Genomic DNA, 21,440 nt, shown 5'->3' with positions numbered 1-21,440 from the left:
CTTTTTTTTAAATTTTATCGAAATGTTGTGCGTGGCTTATATTGGCGTAAAATAGGCTACTTTGGTGGTTTTCGACCATTTACTAGTTGTAGCTGGGCTAGTTTGTTCATATTCTTGGGTGGTGCCAGCTGAACACTATTAAACAAAGGAATATACAACCGCTGGACTACCAACTATATTGAAGCCCTGTTCTACCTTCACTGCTATCAGTATTTACAACCTGGATTAAAGCACTTTTCTTACTTATTTACAAACTTTGTTAAAGCTTTCTCCCCCTACTTTTATTCTTACTTACAAACGCGGAGCTGCTTCATGTCCTTCAGGACCCCCGCAGAGACAGTTTTTCTTGCGGGTGCGGCGCCAGGGAAGGGGCAGTGACACATTCATCTTCTCTTTCATCGATGGCCAATGCCTCAAAGGTTGCACGCGCAAGTTTCTTTTTTGTTTTTTTTCCCAGAATTTTCATGATTTGCAAACTTGCGATGCGCCGGCATTCTCGACAATGGACTGATCGATGTCCCCTGCTGATGTCTTCCTTAATGAAGCAGCATGTTCCCTTTTCCGGTCGTTGATGCAACGACAGGTGTGGCCTATGTAGCATCGACATCATGATGGTGGGATGTTATATATGACTCCTTTCTTCATTCAGGTGGATGAGAGAAGAAGAAAATCCACAAAAAAGTAATCTTACAAATACTTGAAAGAAACCTCCAGGACAGCCTTGCCACAAAAATCAAAGGAGCAAAGGAGGACCACCTTGATGTTTTTTTCTCGGTTAAGACCCACAAGGTAGATGTTTCGTTTCGTGCTATGGTTTCGGAAAGAAGAGCATGGCAAGCACATGTGTCGGTCTTTTTGGCGAAACATTTTTCCATAGTTCAGATACAATATCCTTTGAAGGTACCTAACTCAAGAAGTGTTATCGGCCTCCTTCATGACAAGGCCTCTGAAATTTTCCATTGACGTTCAAGACATGTTTTATTCAATTCCACATGCAAGGTTCTTAATATTCCTCGAACAACCATAGAGAAACAGGGTGCCATCTCATTCCAGAATGCGGCAGGAATCAACCTGGACAATTTTATGGAACTACTGAGTGTCTATGCAACAGCGACGGTCATATCAAGATCGACGATATGTACAGAAAACCGGTGTGTGCATCGGATTTTATGTGGGCCCAGTTCTTTGTGATGTGTTTCTCGCGGCATAAAGAAGGAAAATTTATAATATCGTCAAGGATCCCAGCATCAAGGTGATTCTTAGGTACGTCGACGATTTCTCGATTTTATGCAACACGCAGTCGAATGAAGAAACCAACGGGTGCCTTGAATTTGTTATGAGATGTTTACAACAGAGCTACTTTGAACTCACGTTCACCTACGAGCTTCCTGTAGACAAGTCTATAAGGTTCCTGGATATACACGTTTGCAAGTCCGGTCTCAGGGTGCCGCCATCTTCCTCAGTGGGGGTGCGCTCTCGGGAGCGGCCATAATCCGATTACGACGCCTTAGCAAGGCTTCGTAATCGGATTATGACTGGTCCAAGCGCACCCCAGACAGGCAAGATGGCAGCGCCCTGAAGCCGGACTTGCAAACGTGTATAGCCCTGAAGTTTACGGTTGGTCACGTGTGCTGAAGGTACCAAGCTAGATCCTGTAAAGGATTCCTTCCTTTTGACTCTGGACATACGAAAAATGTAAGACGAGGTGTGGTGACTACAGCACTTATACATCTTCCCTTAAAGGACAACTCCGCTCAATTCCAGGAATTTTGGGGTTTTTGGTGATTATACACTAAGGTATACTAATAAACGGCTCGACGTCGTTTGTTTCTCAAAAAAGGAAATATAATTCTCGTAATCCTTCTTTACTCCTGATCACGAACCGAAACCGAAACTGCGCCCGCGCCTGGCAACATTGGCCCCGCGTCGTCATAGTCTGGGACAACCCACGTGGTACGAACGTCACCGCACGACCTCGCCGACCGCGCGGACGGACGGATCGGCGGAGCAAGCGTCGTCGCGCCGTGTCGTCTGCTCCACGGTCTCTGCTATCCAACGACGTGTGCACTACCGCAGCCGCAGAGTGTTTTGACGCAGAAAAAGGCAACTTGTTTTAAAGTTATGTTTTGGAACCATTAGTGGTTGAAGTTAAGTAAACCACTCGTAATATACTAGGCATCGCAGCAACAAAACGTTGCTCCGAGACGCAGCAGGTTCGGTCTTCCCGACGACGAGCGCGGAGCGCTCGCTCAGACACTCATCAGCGCATGCGCGTTTTGGATCACGTGGACATCGGTATGCACGCTGCTGGCGCCGCCTGTAGGCTGCGCCTCAATAAAGTAAAAAACAAGAAAAAAACGGTCCCAGACTATGACGTGCGGCGCAGTGTTGGCTGCGCCAACACGCGGTATTGACTGCGCTGTTCTCTGCGCCGCACATCGGCCGCTAGAATTAGCAGATTTCGGAGACTTGAGGCATCTCAAACTTTGTTTACCAGTTTAACAAACTTTTAGGCTTAATTACGTCGTAAAACTTGACGTGTAGTCTTTCTAGGTGATACTAAAGAGAACTGCGTTGTTTTTTCAACATCGAAAATGAAGCGGAGTTGCCCTTTAAAAGGTTCTGCCATCATCGAGTTGGGCGAAGCTTTCAAAGCTGCAGGCTGCTGGTCACCGAAATACATTATTGACAGTGACGTGTGAAATATCTGCAGGAACATCAAGCGGAACCTTGGGGGAAATTTCCAAACAAAGAAAAAGACACGAAAGCCTATATAGTGATAGCGCTTTTTATGTACGGTATTACTCACAAATTGAAGAAGATTGCGGGACGGAAACACGTCCACATGGTTTGCTCCCCGCCGAATAAGGCATATTCTGTGTGTCGCAGTGTAAACCAGATGGGAAAATTCAAAAACGTTTGTGGCGTTGCTCACAGGACAAAGTATGCGTCGCGTGAAAAAGGAGTCATATATAGCATCCCATTACCATGGGGTCGATGCTACATAGGCCAAACCGGTCGTTGCATCAACGACCGGACAAGGGAACATGCTGCTTCATTAAGGAACATATCAGCAGGGAGACATCTATCAATCCATTGTCGAAGTTGCCGGTGACCTGTAAGTTTGCAAAAGATGAAGGTTCTGGAGAAAGAAAAAAAAAAAAGAGAAAAACTTTCGCGTGAAATTCTTGAGGCGTTGGCTATCGATGAAAAATAAGATGAATGTGTCAGTGCCCGTATACCTTGGCGCTGCACCAGCCAGTGTCCTGCGAGGGTCCTGTGGGGGTCCTGAAGCACACGAGGCAGCTCTGGTTTTGTAAAAGAGTATAGCAACGAAAGAAAAATCCAGTTTGTAAATAGGGACGAAGAGGGCTTCGATTCACTTGACGTCCTTCAGGCTTTTCGCTACATTTTGCTGTTTCTTTTGTTATTTATCAACTCGCGGATCGTTTTTCGTTAATTATTTGCAGATATAACCTAGAGTATTATAGTGCATACGTCTAAGATGTAGTCTGAAAATCCTGTACCAACATGCCATTGAGAAATAATTCTGTTTTCATTTTCAGACAGCCAAGGCAAACAAAAACAGCGGCTCCACTAAATTTGGCGTCAGCCTGTCCCCATCCTACGTGACCTCCAACGGCGACTACTTGCCGGCCTACGACGCCATGATGGAGGATCTCCATAAGGAGGACGGCATCGTTGCCCATGGGGTGCTCGGTGCAAGCGTGGGCATTGGTGGCTTGGAGACACAACCAGAACTCACGAGCTGGCTTCAAGTGCGTATTCACCATAAATATAATAAATCGCACAATAAAGAATGAGGACAAATGCAAAACTTCGCTTTAGCATTTTAAATGCATGGCATTTAGAAACTAGAACGCCTGGCACCATGATGCCACTTTACTGTTTCGCGTGACGTGACGTCAAAATGCTACACTGCGATGTCAACTGACGTCACGTACGTGACCACGTGACGTCTGGTATCATGTGAGATAATGTCACACTGTGGCGTCAGGGTGGCCCATGGAATTACGATGTCACGTGACGTCATGATGCCTCGTGATAGCGTTATGTCACAGATGACACCATTTAACACTGTCCAAATCTCCCCGTTCATAGCGGAACATAATGCAACCAGAACTGAACAGCAGCCTCCTGAAATAAAGCTTTGCTGTACTTCACCCAAACACTATCCAAACACAGATGAAAATGCGGTCACTTACTTTCCAGGTTTTATAACCATTGTCATCGGCTTTATCATCAGCGGGCGGGGGGACTGTCATTTACTAACAAGCGGTCATGCAGCGATCCAGAAGCAGCAGCTCCATAATCAAGTATTAGGCCACTCAGGCATCGCTTTATGTGTCAGGGGCAGGTCACACGTCAGGCGCGAGGACGTGACTTGTAAGCTAAGTTTATGTTACTATAATCGGAGTTATGCGAACATGGTCGGGGATTGTGTTCATAACGAACGAGACAATGATTTGCAAGGCATAAAAATTCCGGAATGAGCACACGGATGAAGCACCTGAGGGCTTAAACTATTAGCGAGGAAATTAAACGTTAATTGGAGGCGCTTTGCTCAGCTTGTTTACCACGGAGCTCAAGGTTTGCCCGACACAAGAGCCGTGAACTGGATTCTTTATATCGTATCCTTTTTAATCGTGCACAGGACGCAGATTGAATATGACTGCTGCTTCAGCGTTGGGCAGGAACTTGTACGACATTGGTGCTTCACTGATCCAAAACCAGCCTTAGCCAAACCCTGACGCAGCATTTGACTACGTCAGCCAAGCGCTGCGTCAGAAACACAAACAACTAATTAATGTTGTTGCCCCATGGGTTTTGTTCTTAACCATGTCACTAGGATCGCGAAGGTTGGACTAGCTCCCCGAACGTTTTGCAGTCGTGTAGTGAACCGCGAGGAACGAATCTACAAAGGCGGCCCCTCAATTTCAAAGTCACATAAATCAGTTCATCTAATTCGGAATCGTACACTATTCTGAATGCACTCAACTTCATGCTTGTTGTATTTGCTCTAGCCATACCACCCTGCTGAGAAATTATATCGTCGTGTATATAAGTTTGTATCAAGAGCGAACTCTCAAATAAGAACGTTTCTATTGTCTTCAAGGGAATGTCGAAAGGGCTGGCAGCCATCGAGTGTAAATACAAGAAGCTTTTCGTGGGGCTGCGTCTGGAGGCCAGCTACCCTTCTCTGCGACTGGCGAGTTCCATGCAGGCCGAGTTTGCACAGACGTTGCAGACACAGCTGGAATCCCTGAAGCAAGCACACTCTCTTTTCTTTTTCGAAAGAATTAGTTGACTCATTACAGCCCACGTTCCTGAGTTGCTCTCAAGATATGCTGTTTTAAAAATTAATCTTGTCTTAATCGTTTGGTTAAATCCGAGGAGCACAGTGGGTGTCGTGCGTGCGTTATGCGTGCAGTATGATTTGTTTTGCTCGTCTGTTTAATACCCGAGTCCCACTAGAGCGACCAACAGAAGAAAAAACGACAGCGTCAAGCCTCAAAAACATGCCGCATGCTCGCGATGGTACCTTCGGCAGGCGTTTAGTCGTTCGGTTCTCGTAAAGCAAGCACGAGTGATTGCAAGCCTGCTAAAGATACCCTCGCGTGCATAACGCTCGTGCTTGAGCATAGCCTTCTCTACAAAGCCTGTCAAATCGCAAAGGAACGTGTTTTGAGGCTTGTCGCTGTCGTTTGTTTCTGTTTGTCGTTCTAGTGGGACTCGGGCATTACACGTCATCGTAAGATATAATGACGAAAGTGATAATAATTTGTTACCGCTGTTTAGCAAGGAATTTAAGAAATTATTACGTTCTTATTGTTGTTGTTCTTTTTTAAACAAAAACATACTCATCGATATCTAAACACTGCTGAAAAACAACCTGGCTTCCTCATTCAGCCTCTAGAAAATCGCAGACAGGCCGAATAGACGAGGAGTGTTTGAAAAGCGAGTTCCCTGTTGTAGATAATATAATGAAAGGCTGTTTTTTTTTTTATCTATTTGAAAGATTGGAATCTTTCGGGAAGTTACGAGTTTGATCTTGTTTCCTTTTAAAATCAGGGTGGGGATTCTGGTCCTCATGACGCATGCGCAAGAATCCGGCCGTTCAGGGACCGGACCTTGCATCACCGTCCCGGCGGCGCTGCTCTCCAGGCCGGGCGTTGAAGAAAGTCCGGACACTGCCCAAATACCGGATCTGGTAACTGAATGCATCAACTGTAACTGCTCATTCATCGTTAATTTATTGCACTAACTAACGTAAAACACGAAGGTAGTCAAAGATTGTGTGAAGATAGCTCTAATGACATTGAAGGATATGGACACGAAGGTGACGCTTTTGATGATGTATAATTGGTCTCGTAGCGTCGGCTGAGTTCGGGCAAGGTGAAACGGAGTCGTAGTCCTGTCTTTGTGGCCATGTTCTTGTCTGTCCTTTGAGCTATTTATGTTTAATATGCTTATTATGCCAGTTAAATATTTTGATACTCGTCTGAAAAACACGAAAGGAACTCTCTTACAGTCACAGAGGGGAGCGGACGTTCTGCTATGAAATAACTTTTTCAGGATCTTAAAGGGATACTGAACCGAAAATTCGAGTTCACAAAACAAGGCCGGGCGGATAGGCGGGAAGCTGCAAAACCAAGAAATATCATTCATACGGCAATATATATAACGGATCGCCGTATTTTTTGGAAAAGAAGTGCGCGATTGAATCCGGCCGACGAGGCCGACGCGACAAGTCACGTCACGATTCCCGTTCTCTCTCCTCCTCGCTACGTCCCGTCAAGCTGGTGAACCGAAGCGAGGAGGAGAGAAGCGAGGCCGCTTCTCCTCATTCTCGCATTCTCCCGGAGGACAGTTACGTCAAAGAACTCGCTTGATCGCGCCCTTCTTTTCCAAAAGTACGGCCATCCGTTTGAGATATCGATGTACGAGTGATGTTTTGGAGTTCATAGCGTCCCGTTCAACACTTCTGCAGCCTTACTTTGCGAAATCCAAATTTCGGTTCAGTATCCCTTTAAAGGAGCTCTATTTTATTGAAACATCTAGTCATACTAATTAATTGTGTACGAAACTACTTTGGATCACAAATCGCTGCCCAGCTATGCATTACACGATAATGCAAAGTCCCCTCACACCACCGACGATACACAAACGCTACAGAAATAGATTGCCGCCACAATTGATCTTAATCTAATTGCAAAAGAGCACCGCGACATCACTCGGTCAGTAACTCTAGATTTCTCAAGGTCATTATAGTTGTTTTTCATTTATACCATAAAATCAGGTGTCAAATATTTAGATTAAACAACGATCACAGCATGTAAACTAGCACTTCTGAGGCACTTTAGACGGCACGCAAAGATCGGTTTCTAAACGTATCGCGCTGCAATTCACTACAAAGGTGCAAATAGGTGGTGGCAGTTTACAGTGAAAAAATCAAGGAATAAAAATACCTCGTTTAAAAAAACACCGTTCTCGGCAATCTACGCCGCCACTTCGCAGTCGAAGCACGGGTAGAGAGAAGTGCTGCCGGCAGATGACGTAAGACCCCGTCGAGGGAGCGTCGGCCGATTCGTGTTCTTTTCCGAGATCGTCTGCTATCAACCTGAATTGTCCGGCGCTCCCTCGACGCGTTGGAACAGTGAGTAGAGACAAAGTCAGCTAGCACGACGTCTACCCACTATTCATTCAATTTAGTTCAACTCAATTTACTTAAAATTCAAGATAATCACAGATCACACTGCACAAACACATCTGGATCCGTAGCCTACTTGGCTAGTCTTGCCAAGTAGGCTACATTCCAACCAGATGTCGGTGCTCCGCCGTCCCCGCGTGCTCTGGTCTCCTCCTCTCCCTCAGTTGCTACCCTTATAGTCGGACTACCCTACAAGTCACAATAGGAACTAAATGTCTGACACTGTCACGATCACGACTCCCAAACTAACCTAGTCTCGTTGCTCGTTTGCCCACGACAGGAGACCTCCGCCCGACTCCTGTCCCTCTTCAATTCAACCACGACAAGAACTCTCCTCTCGACAACTCTAGCGGCGATCAGGTATCTTCCTTTGCCACTGCCGCGTAGCCTCCTGGGTAATCACGCTACTTATGTTAACTTAATTACTCAGTCGTTGTAACTTAATACTTGTGTGCACTTAGACGCATGAGTCGAGTCAAGCGTCATTTTTCAACACGCGATCGACCAGCTATGCAAAAGAGCTCCTCTATTATGTCCGCATATAATGGATTTTTATGTTAATACCTATACGTACTCGTTTCTCAATTAATCTGTAATACTCATTTGTCGTTCATCGCGAGGTTTTTCAGCTTACCTTCTTCTGCAGCACCACGTGTTCCTGAACCCACTTTCGCGGCTTAATTTTTAGACCGCCAGGCCGCGAGTATCTGATTCGCTTGAAAAGGCTGGCAAGCGAGCCTGCCGCCACAGCTTTCTGTTCTAGCCGCTAGGTGAACTCGGTTTCTCTGCAATCGTAAAAAAAAATGTTCAATGTACGTACTTACATGTCCGATGCTCACGGGTGACACACAGCCCGCCGTGTAAGTAGAAACTAAAAAAAAAAAAGATACCCGTTAAAAATTCTGAAGTGACAATGAAGTGATTTTTCAACATCTTCCTAGGTTTCTTCCTCAACACAAAAGCGAAATGAGAAATCACGCGGTCGTGAAGTACTTGGGCACCCGTGCGATGTCTCCAAGCTTCCACCGCCCTTGTTAAGTGCATCATGGAACTTGTCATTCGCAAGCGATGATAAGTGCCGTCAAGGCACTTATCATCACTTATCATTGGCCACAGACGCGAATTCAAGTATTCGTCGACGGATTGATTGTTGACGAGCGCAATTGCGAAACTGGATGCATTAGAGCGTAAACAAATTCCTGTTTCGGGCTTTATGGACACCGACGATGAATTGGGGTCTACATTTGGAAAAAAAAACTGGAAAATCATTTCATGGTCCCTTTCAATACGCTGCAACTTTTTATTAATTTTTATTTATTTTATCGCGCGAGCTGCATTTAGGCGTGCGTATAATGAGCGCAGTTTAGAGTATTGACTTTTTGTTCCTAGTCACTTTTTATGTGACAGTTTTTATGGTAAAATGGCCTATCATTTTTTTCTTGAACTTTGTCAGGCTTTACGTTTATTCTAAGGAGATTAAGAAGAAGAAAAAAAAAGTTTTGCGCGTTGTCTATATGCTACCCGATGTAGTTTTTACAAAATTTGGTTGTCGGGTAAAGAAACGATGCTTTTGAAGTTTGAAACGTCAACGACTTTGTAAAATAACCTAGGACTAATCAGACATGCACCCGCATATATCTGAATTCGAGACATAAAGAGGGAAATTAGTAATGCTCCGCAAGGTGCCGGGCTTTCCTTTTACTGAGGTGAAGGTGAATACAGTATAGAGAAAGTGCATAACATTGCTTTATCTCGTATGAACATTTCCAAGACAAATTGCAGGACAAATCTCACTTCACATAAACAGTGCAAACAAAAAACAAAAAAAACAGGATATGTGTTTTGTTGCACAGGTACAGTTCCAAGACTCTCTTTTCCCGGGAAGGAACGCCGTTCGGCAAGCCCTGCCAGGAGGGCAACAAGACCAGCTACTTGGAGACGTGCAAGAGGAGCAGCTGGAAGGAGATGACTGCCATGGGTCTCTTCAAGGACATTATGAGCCCCTGGCAGTCTTGGGCAAACACGTTGCTCTCCTACGACAACAAGATGTCACTCGGGAACAAGGTCTGTGCTCAGGGACGTGTTCCTCCTGAAGGAACAACCAAACACTGCTCTTGTCAACCTGTGAAAGGGCGAAGCAACAATTTTCCAACTTTTAGTACATACCGCGCTTGGAGTATTTCTTGATGATTCATAGCCTATGAAAGACGCGTTGGTTCTCTTCTTCGCGTAATGGCAGTCGCAGAAAAAGAATTCATGACAAATTAGCGGCGTTCACCCCCTTAACTCGAAGCCAGAACAAGCGACCACGTGATTTGATGCCGTTTATGTGCCGCCAATCTGTATCAAAACCACGCGCTGAGGTTGGCAAAGCATGTGGGCACGGGCCGAGTTCACCAGATTGTTAAGGTTCGGCTATTCCGAACGCCACATTGATTGGACACGAATGCATATCGAGGCAATGGTTGTCACGAGCCGAAGTCGAATGCTCACGCACTGCTGGTGTCCACTGTACGGGCCGCATTTCAATATCGTCATCGCGGATATCGCAAAGGTTGATAAAGCGATCCTAGGTATCGCATTGTTGACAACTCCAACATTGCGATTCCCACAACTTCGTCATTAAGCTCTTGCGCAAGAGAGACCGAAAGAAAACGTTCGTTCTTATCCTTGAAATTACGCGGTGATGAAGAAGCTTCTTGGTCAGTAGCGTCTCTTGCGAGTATACTAAGATGGGCCAGTAAACTTGCGTAAAATGATAACATTCCGACCCAACATTGTTGCGCGGCCCCTGTGAGACGGTTTCGGCTAAGTTGGGCCCGGTCGTAGCGTGATGCCTTTTCTTTTATATCGTCTGCCATACGCTTTTCATGACTATTACTTAACGTAACCGTACATCGATTTACTTGCATTTACTCAAGGCTGCTCGGAAAAGCTTACCATTAACCTGTAGCAGCCGAGCTAGCGGTGCTTCCGCGACGATGAAAAAGAAGCATCTCGGCGCGAACACACAGAACGAGACACCACGAGCTGGGAGATTCGGCGACCGAGCGGCCCGGCGGCTACATCGAGCGATGACCAGGACAGTTTCATTTCTTTTGTAAATATTGTACATAGAAAGTATGTTGGGAGGTTTATTCCTGGTTCCAACATAATTGGTGACCCGGACGTGATTCCGAAATGTCTACGGAGTCTGCAGGTGAGCCTGCACACCCGGCAAGTGCCTCCCAAGCAAGCGCCGCCTTGGGAATCGCCGCTTCCTCGGTCCTCACTTTACCGGAGTTTTGGGCTGAGGATCCAGCGCTCTGGTTCGTACAAGTGGAGAACAAATTCTGCTTGCACCGCATAACCTCCCAGACCCGGCAATACGAGCTCCTCGTTGACGCCCTCCCGCCGCAAGCCGCTACCGAGGTGCGGGACGTTTTACTTTCCCCAAGCGGTGACACTCCTTACGAAGTTCTCAAAGAAGCCTTGGTCAGTCGTCTCGTCGCCTCTGAACAACGACGCCTTCAGCAGCTCCTCAGCGCAGAAGAGCTAGGTGACCGTCGACCCACCCAGTTCTTGCGACACCTGCAACATCTTCTGGGCGACAAGGCGGCCTCCATCGACGCCGCCATCCTCAGAGAGCTATTTCTACAACGGCTGCCGGCTTCTGTTCGTGTCGGCCTAGTGGCAGCCCACAGGCTTCCGCTTGTAGAATTCGCCGAGCTGGCGGATCGAATTATGGAGGTTTCCGGTCCCACCATCGGAGCAACACAGCAGTCTCCAGACCTTGTTTCGGACATCGCTAAGCTCCGTCAAGAAGTGCAGAATAGATGCGACCTGACGACCATCGTGTCCGAGCTTCGGCTGGAATCCCGTGACCATGGTCAATCGTCACAGCAACACTCCGGTCGCAAAGGTCGCCGTCGGCCATCACCGTCGCCTCGCCCTCCAGACAAGTCGCTATGTCGGTACCGCCGACAGTTCGGACCTAATGCCCGCCGCTGTTGTTCACCCTGTTCCTGGAACCAGAAAAACGGGACGGCCGATCGCTAGTGGCGGCGAGCGACCCATATTGGCCCACGAGTCGCGTCTTCCACATCCACGACAGGATCGTCGGCACCCGTTTCTTAGTGGACAAAGGTGCTGAGGTCAGCATCATTCGAGCCTCATTTTTTGATCGCCGGAATCGCGTCCAAACTACATCATTGCAAGCTGTCAACGCTTCTCCCATCAAAACGTATGGACAAAAATCACTAACGTTGGACCTTGGCCTCCGACGACGGTTCCAGTGGTTGCTCTGGGTTGCAGACGTCAGCTACGCAATAATTGGAGCAGATTTCCTTCGGAACTTCAACATCTGGGTGGACATGACACAAAGAAGGCTAATTGATGCGACCACTCACCTACAAGTCTCTAATATTGCGTCTCGAGCGCCAGCTCTTAGCCCCACTTTCGGCACACCAGCCGTTTTGAAGGATACCACCATTTACTCGAAGATAGACCTCATAAAGGCTTACCATGAGATTCCGGTTGAACCTGCAGACATACACAAGACGGCCATGACAACTCCTTTCGGCCTCTTTGAGTTCGTCACAATGCCGTTTGGGCTGCGTAACGCAGCCCAAACTTTCCAGCGATTTATTGACCAAGTCATCCGCGGTTTGCCTTTTTGTTTTGCCTACCTCGACGACCTCCTCGTAGCGAGCAAAACCCCGGAGGAACACAAGCGCCATCTCACCACACTGTTCGACAGGCTACACGAGTATGGCATTATAATAAACGTGGACAAATGCCAGTTTGGTGTACCAGAGCTGACCTTTCTTGGCCATCACATTGACTGTCAAGGTATCCGACCACTACCAGACAAGGTCAAAGTCGTCACCGATTATCCACAACCTACAACAAAACGCGCCCTCCGGCGATTTCTTGGGCTTGTAAACTTTTACAGGCGTTTTCTCCCCCACGGTGCCAAGCTTCTACAGCCATTGGAGACACTGCTTTGCACCTCCAAGGGCGAGAAACCAACGTTGCCATGGCCCCCGGAGGCGTCGATAGCATTTGAGAGCGTGAAGAAAGAACTAGCCAATGCCACACTCCTCGTACACCAGTCTTCAGATGCACCAACGTGCCTGATGGTCGATGCCTCGGACGTCGCGGTCGGAGGTGTGTTGCAGCAGAAGATCGCAAATATATGGTCACCCATATCATTTTTTTCACGTAAACTGCAAGACGCAGAGAGGAAGAGAGTTACTTTGAAAGAGAGTTACTTTGGAAGAGAGTTACTTCCGGCTTACTTAGCCATCAAACATTTCCGACACTTCCTGGAAGGGCGTGCCTTCTTCATAGCCACGGATCACAAACCGCTGGTTTATGCCATTCAGTCATCGAACCAAAATCATTCACCACGAGAGCTGCGACATCTTTCCTTCATCGCGGAATTCACTTCCGATATCCGACACGTGAAAGGAAAAGAAAACACCGTCGCAGACACATTATCACGTCTGGAGCTGAATGCCCTCAACGCAGAGAAAGATCAGTTCACCTACTCTGAACTAGCTGCGGCTCAAGCACAGGACGAAGAACTTCGATCCATCATGAAGACCGGCACGTCCCTCGTCCTCGAAGAGGTAACCCTCCCTGACCATGGTATCACTTTGATATGTGATACTTCGACAGGAAAACCCCGCCCGTATGTGCCACGCCAACTGCGTCATGCGGTGTGCTCGTCACTTCACTCCCTCTGCCACCCAGGCATACGCGCAACACAAGAGCTGGTAACGAACCGTTTCGTATGGCCCAAAATCAACGCCGACATATGGGAATTCGTACACTCTTGTCTTGCCTGCCAGAGGTCGAAGGTGCAGCGTCACACCCATACAACACTTGGCAAGTTTCCTCTTCCATCCACACGCTGTGAGAACGCCCATCTAGACATCGTTGGTCCACTTCCAACTTCACGGAATTTTTCATACCTTTTGACATGTGTCGACAGATTTTCTCGCTGGCCAGAGGTGGTACCACTAGAAAATATCACCGTTGCCAGTAACACGCGCTTTCATATCCAGCTGGATCAGCCGCTTCGGTGTGCCTGCCACAATCACCACCAATCGCGGGCGCCAGTTTGAGTCTGCGATATTTAAAGAATTAACATCTCTTCTGGGCTCAGGACGGACGCGCACGACAGCATATCATCCTGCTGCGAATGGCCTCGTCGAGCGATTCCACCGTCAGCTGAAGTCTGCGCTCCGAGCACAAACCTTTCCCGATGCACGCGTTGACAACCTACCAGTGGTGTTACTAGGCATGCGATCAACTTTGAAGCCCGACTTGGGTTGTACAGTGGCAGAACTCGTGTACGGTTCTCCCCTTCGTCTCCCTGCTGACATGGTTGAACCATCAACGGCACAAAGAATAATGGACCCCACCTCCTACGTACAACGACTCCGGGAAGCCGTGAACTCTTTGCGCCCAGTACAGACACGGCAACCTAGCGCACGACAAGTCTTCGTTCATCCTGCCCTCGCCCAATCATCACACGTATTCATACGTCGGGATGCGGTAAAGAAACCTCTCAGACCTCTATACGATGGCCCATACCAGGTCGTAGGCAGAACACCGAAGTTTTATATGGTACTTATACAGGGACGTCGAGATACAGTTTCCCTGGACCGAGTAAAACCTGCTTTCACCACAGCCTTCGACACAACTACTACCCCTGTGTTGCAGAACAATGCTCCAACGCACTCCCCACTTGGTGCGCAAGTGGCCCAGGCCACTTGTCCAGGGGGGGGGGGCATCTGTAGCAGCCGAGCTAGTGGTGCTTCCGCGACGATGAAAAAGAAGCATCTCGGCGCGAACACACAGAACGAGACACCACGAGCTGGGAGATTCGGCGACCGAGCGGCCCGGCGGCTACATCGAGCGATGCCCGGGGCAGTTTCATTTCTTTTGTAAATATTGTACGTAAAAAGTATGTTGGGAGGTATATTCCTGGTTCCAACAAACCCTTATTACTTTTAAACTAGCAATTGAAAATAAGGCTAATAAACCGTGCATGACATGCTCTCGAGTTGCAGCCGGTTCTTGTGTACGGTTATGCGATCATAGCCGGTGTGGGTTGCAGAAGAGCAGGACATGTGGCGTAGTCTAGGCATTGTTCGAGTTCGGCTAATTTTGTCACGGCGGGGATCGGACACAAGCCCCGATTCAAAATCTCCTTCGAGGCACTGATCGTAACCGAGTCCATAGACGGGTGGTCACGTAATGCTCGCGTTGAATCCAAAAGCCGCATCAAACCATCGTCACCCAGGCGTGATTTTCGCAACCCTATCGACATTACGGTTTTAACAAATCTGTGCGCAGGGTTTGAAAGAAAGAAACTGAAGAGAAAAAAATAGACTCCGAAATTTTCGCTCTAAATATATCGCATAACACTAAAAAAAAAAAAAAAAAGTTTTAGCGGCATTGCGTGCGAATATACTTGTGTCATACCAATAGTCCCTTTTCGAAATTTCGAAATGTTGCATAGATTATGTGCGGCCGCCATTCGTTGGTCGTGCACTCCAAGCACGCATTGGACATGACCGCTTCGTCAACATTCAGAATGTCCTCGGGTCGTAACGCATTCTAAACGAGTGCTGCGTCAATGCTCGGCGCGAAATCGGAATCAATCACGGGCTTCACGCCGGAAGCGATGATACCACACTATTGGCGGCTACGCGTTAACTATGCGTCATTTAGGCCTGGTACAGAGGTATAAGATTCCGGAATGCGGCTTCCTGAGCTTTAGATGTATTCCAGTTCAGATACGAACGAGCCCGTGTTTGCCCACACCAAATGCGAAAGTGCGCGTGCCCAGAAAAAAAAAAAAAAAAACGATGGCGCGAAGCGAAGTTTCTGCGCGTGCGCAATACCGACAGCTGCGCCACCACAGTGGCGTGACGTCAGAGAGTTGAGTTGGTCTATACGCTGTGAGGTAGCTCAGGCAATGGCGTTTTGCTTCGTCGTGGCGAACTGTTTTAACATTTCTGAAAGATAAAAAAGCGTACCTTATACCCTGCAATTTCAGATAAAGCTGCGGACGAGATTAACAAATAAACTGTGAGTGTACCGGCGAGCTGGTGATAATTTTCGTAAACGTAACACCCAAAAGTGTGGTGCGGAAGAAAATAACTTTCAAATCGAAGGGAAAGACAACAGTAGGAGAAAGTCTCAGCCGCAGCTGATTTTATTTATCTTTCTCGCTCCTAACGGTATATTCACACGAACGAAATTTCTTTCCCAGAGAGCAGTAAAACGTCGTCGCACTTGGAGGTAACCTGCGTTACATTATGGTTGCTTCCTGTAGGGAGTATTCACTGGGCGCCATATTTGTGGGTGCTGTTTATAGCGCATGCTCAGAACGAGCTCACATCAATAGGCTGCTAAGACCGGCACTCTTGATGGTGCGGAATGCACGTTGCAAAAAAACTGAGGAAGTTCGCCATTAGCACGCGCTCAGCATTCGCGCACACAGCTATGGCCGCCAGTGAATACTCCCTATACACCGTTCACCTTTAAGCTGATATTACAGCCAAAGCTGCAAGTGCGAGCTAGCCCGCGCTTCTGGCTTTGAGACGGGTTTTTCTAGCGCGAGCGCTCGTTCTGAAGAAGGACATATCAGAGCTCGACCTCGTGCTCTGGTGGTTGTAGTATTGACTGCAGCCTCAGCTTGAGGGTGATGGGAGTATAGCTAGCATCCCTGTTGTGGCGCATGTGACCTCGAAGAGCGATGACGTTCGCTGTGGAAGAAATCTCCATCGTGTGAATACACCATTATAAGCACACGATGCTGACGTCACCGACTTCTTCACGGAGGTACTCCATGTGGAAGCTACAGCGGAATGACCCCTCAATCCAGATTCAACCACTAGACTTTTGGAGTTCCTCGATCAGGACTTGATTGTCTTCTTGCTTTCTGCGATCTGATGATGGTAGATGTTTGAAGAGTTCTGAACTCCCGCAGCGCTTCTTGAGGCAGATACAAGAAAATACAACATTTGCCTCTATTTTCGCCAAACGTCTTTCAAAACTCATTGATTTATTTATTTACTCTCAACGCTTGAGGCATTATAGAGGGGAGTGGATTACATTTCATAAGATAGTACAACATTGTGCAGTTATTTGTATAGACAAATGAGAGGCTCCTAATCATACAGCAATAGCTAAGGCGTTCTTGAAAAAATTGTGGTCTTCGATTGCTGCCGTAGGTGTGGGAAGGCAATTCCACTCATCTGATGTGCGTGGGCAAAAGGGCTGAAAAAAAAAAGCGTTAGTTTTGCAGAGTGAAATTCCAAATTTAAGGGCATGATCCAACCTGGATGAAATATACGGGGGAGGTAAAATAAAATCGTGGCGTAGATATGGGTGATGAAAGAGCTTGTGAAATAGACATAGTCGAAATAATCTACGGCGAGATCTAGAGCTGGTAGGTTGGGGCTAGATTTCATTGAGCTCATGCTGGCAGCTCTGTCATATTTAGATAGGATAAAACGAATTGAATTATTTTTAACCCTTTCAAGTGAACCTATTAAGTTTTCTTGGTAAGGACCCACACAGATGAAGCCTATTCAAGTTTGGTACGGATTAGTGCTTTATATAACTAAAGTGTTAACAACGAAGGGGCTTTTGAGAAGTTGCGTCGGATGTATCCAAGCATTCTGTTAGAGTTGTTAATGGCATACGAGATGTGAGCGGTCCAAGTGAAATCTGCTGTAATGTGAATACCAAGGTGTTTGTAAGATGTGACGGCATCAAGGGGACGATGATTTAGAAATTAGGTGGGAAAACTATTTGCTTTTCATAGATACGCGCATATATTTGCATTTATTAACGTTTAGGTTCATATACCATGCTTTGCACCATTCAGAGATGGCATTAAGGTCCGACTGAAGGTTAGTTATATTGTCATCACAAGTTATTTCAAGAAAGACCACGCAGTCATCGGCAAACAAGAGAATGTTGGAAGACACGCAAGAAGGTAGAACGTTTTCGAAGATAAGGAAAAGGAGAGGACCAAGAACAGAACCCTGTGGCACACCGGACTGAACACCATTTGGCTGCGAGTTAGAGTTGTTAGCTGAAACAAACTGTGAACGGTTAAGAAGAAAACATTCAATTCATGCGAGAAGTTTGTGATCAAGGTTAAGTTGGTGTAGTTTATATAGCAAAAGTTTGCGGCATACCTTGTCAAATGCTTTAAAAAAGTCTGAAAAAAAAAATGCAATCGGCAAATGAGGAATGGTCAAGAATGAGGTTTAGTTTATGCGTAAATGATACCCATTCAGTTTCACAGGAGTAAGTTTTGCGGAAGTCATGCTGTGAATGTGTGAAAAAGCAGTTTAATTCAAGAAATGTAACAAGATGCGAAAACAGAATGTGTTCAAGAAGTTTACTAGGAATGCTGGTTAGTGAAATGGGTCGGTAATTGAAAGGAGAAAACCTGCTACCTGATTTATGGCGTGGAATCACCATCCCGACTTTTCATTCTCCATGAAGATAACCGTTGTCAAGCGACTGATGAAAAATCTTAGAAAGTGTGATAGAAGAAGAAACACTGGTATTTAAGTGACCTAATGAGACTCTCCACACCAGCAGGTTCAGTGAGTATGGGAGACATTACAAGACAGTCAAAGCCATGAGTATTGGGTATCGGGAAACCTGAAGTTACAGAAAAGCTGCATGAAAATACTTCATTCAGCACCAATGCCCACTGGCTAGAAGGAATTACGTTTCCAGCGCTGTCAACTAAAGTGATCGTATATCCTCATCTTTTGTTTGCATAACACGCCCAAATTTTCTAATGTCGTTTATTAACATGGATGGCAAAGCGCTTTGAAGAAATTTTTCCCTAGCAATTTTTAGTGCAACTACATATTCGTCGGAGGCATGTGTGTAATCAGTCCAGCGGGCACCATTACCAGATAGTTTAGCTGATCTATAAAGGCGCTTCTTTTTGTTTGATAAACGTTTGAGGTTACGGCTATACCACGGAGCATCACCATTAGATATGATGGTGAAAGTGGGAATGTATTTATTAGTTAAATCATTCACTTTAGCCACAAAAATATTCCAATTAGTTTGTACAGTGCGATTATCAAAACCATTAAAAGGATATCAAGAAAAATGGACAGTTCGTTATTAATTGCTTCAAAACTTGCTTTTGTATAGTTACGAATAGTTTTAGTTTCTTTAAAGTTCTTTGGTCGCAACAAAGAAATCTGGAAAGCAAGCAAACAATTATCGCTAATAAATAACCTGGAAGGTTTTTTTTAAAGTATTTTTGCATTACAGCTTTGGGTGTGACATTATGATTCAGGTGGCTGAAATGTCACTATACTCTTGAAGGCCCGGAGTTCGCACACTTGGGTTTGTTTGGGACCGAGTTCTTGTGTTCTATTACGACACGAGAACACACTGGCACACTGGCGCCATCTATGAGGTGAACCTGGAACAGCGTCTCGCTTAGGCGAAGATTTTGCGATATTTGCGAGTTCAAACGTGCATACTATCTATGAGAAATTGTCGCTTATAACATTGTCCAAATGTTTTTTCGAGAAAAGAAAGAAAGAACGACGCGAAAAATATAGAACATAGAGGGAAATGCCAAGTGTTGCACGTCTACTTGCTAGATGGCGCAGGCGCGTCTCTCGCCATTACATATTTTAAGCGGCTATTCAGTGGTTCTGGTGACATTCAAAACAAGCGCCGTTTTGTCGCCTCTTTAAAGGAGCTGTGCAACGATATTCAGTTGGAATGTTTTTCTCTCTACACGGGCTTACTGGCACACCTGGGACTCAAGGGTACTCACACGCAACGCCATTGGCCAAGAAACTCCTTTGTTACGGTGTAATTTCAAGGACAAAAGCGATCACTTTCATTCAATCTCTCCTTTGCAAAATTTGATGACGTAACGTGGGGATCTCAGTACACCCAAGTGACGATATTTGAATGCGGTTCATAGATTGGACCCGAGCATTGCGTGGGCACTCGACTTGGGCTCGTGACAATTGCTAGCTCGAGAAGCATTCGGGTTGTGACCCGTGTCCAATCGCTGCAACGACGACAACAGCCGAGCCATAACAATGTCATGAACTCAGCGCGTGTCCTGCGCTTTGCCAACCCCAGCGCGTGGCTATGATCAACACTGGCAGCATATAATCGGCTCCAGATCACGTGGCCGCTTGTTCTGGCTGCGAGTTGAGGGGGTGAACGCTGCTCGTCTTTCTTTAATTTTTTTCTGGGACTTCTATTGCGTGGGGTGAAAAACGAACGCGTGTTTCATAGGTCATTAACGTTAGAGATCCGTTTTAAGCGGTATTTGTACACAGTACAAAAATTGTTGCATCGCTCCTTTAAAAGCGTCTAAACATGGCATAGTAACTTGATGACAATTGCTCGTTTTGTCCAGGTGAAGAGGTGTCTGGACATTCTGCTCAAGAAGGGCAGCTCAGGCATCGGCTGGGCCTTGTTCGACATTCAGCAGGAAGTGTTCAGGGCCGGCGACTGCGAGCTGAAAACGGCCGGGTTGGGTGACCACGACCGCATCAAGCTGGTGCGGACCATCCTGGACGACTACGCACAGTGAACTTTTACAGTGCGGCTATAAAATAAAGTTTAAAATAAATATATATTAGTACGATACATTTAACCTGTTCCGACAGTTGAATTTCAAGAGTCAAATTAGGGGGGTGGTTTGCGTGCCAAACAAGCCAGGGGAATCTGGTGCGCCGCAGCGGAGGACTGAGGACCTCTTGACGTGCAACCGGAATCTCGGTTACACGGCGGCACCCTCGCAATAAGCCTTCGGCAGTTTGTCGTAGGACCGGCTGGGATTCGAACCCGCTAGCTGGGCCGGTTTGCTCGAAGCGATGGTAAAGCCATTTTGGTAAACCACGGTGCCTAGGAAGGAAAAAGTACCTAGGTACTGTAATAAACGGCTGGATATAGAGCAGCAATAATTATTTTGGATTGGGCAGTGAGATGCGTCATCTATCGGTGAAACAAGCCAGTCATTTTGTTTATCCTCTTTTTCCGCTGGTTGTTATTGATCTAGTATGGTATTTTAAGTCAAAATATAGTAAAGTTGTACTTGAAGACCAATTTATTTGCTTCAGATGGTACGTGGAAATTTTAGCTACTATGCTAGAGTTTGTCGATGAATATTAAAAAATGTAAGAAACATTTCCTTCAGTATATTCTATCGAATAAACAACGGAAAATTTTCCCGTGTGCCTTTCAGTCTGGCAACGTCGGTGCTGTAGTCTCGTTTTTGTTCCTTGCGACGCACGTTTCTGCGATTCCTGCTGATCTCAACTGCTTGCCCACTCTTCGGTTTGCCCAACCGATCCACCGGTGACGAGAAGCTAAGCTTCTCGTCAGCGTTGAATTGCTGGCCACCGGGAATATGTAGAAACCTCAATGCTGTCTGCATAGTGTCGGCGCACTGCAAACAAAAAAACAGTACAATGTCCCAGCTGTTCACCCGGAACGAAGACTTTATCGAGAATAACCCCCTTTCTCCTCAAAGTAATCGCTGCTCACGAGTTGACGTGCATAGTGTAACAAATTAAACGTGTTAGTATAAATATATACCAACACTCGTTCGCAAAAAAATTTTTTACTCACCATAAAAACACTTGCAAGGCTTATGTACCGTCATATGTCTTGGATCCCGGACTGCTGA

The 21,440-nt window shown here is 46.4% G+C and overlaps 1 protein-coding gene across 1 annotated transcript; it reads left to right on the top strand.

Moving 5' to 3' along the window:
* The first annotated feature begins 5,140 nt into the window (after window positions 1-5,140).
* On the top strand, window positions 5,141-20,342 carry LOC120848773. The gene is made up of 5 exons (XM_040220795.3): window positions 5,141-5,289; window positions 6,094-6,232; window positions 8,013-8,092; window positions 9,586-9,796; window positions 20,166-20,342. Exons 1-5 carry the CDS (start codon window positions 5,141-5,143, stop codon window positions 20,340-20,342), a joined length of 756 nt encoding a protein of 251 aa, XP_040076729.1.
* Window positions 20,343-21,440: the final 1,098 nt, after the last annotated feature.

The sequence above is a fragment of the Ixodes scapularis genome, unplaced genomic scaffold (assembly GCF_016920785.2).
Source record: "Ixodes scapularis isolate PalLabHiFi unplaced genomic scaffold, ASM1692078v2 PGA_scaffold8__174_contigs__length_109621045, whole genome shotgun sequence".
NCBI classification, from domain to species: domain Eukaryota; kingdom Metazoa; phylum Arthropoda; class Arachnida; order Ixodida; family Ixodidae; genus Ixodes; species Ixodes scapularis.
Note: the sequence above shows the minus strand (reverse complement) of the source record. Positions and strands in the feature narration are given on the sequence as shown.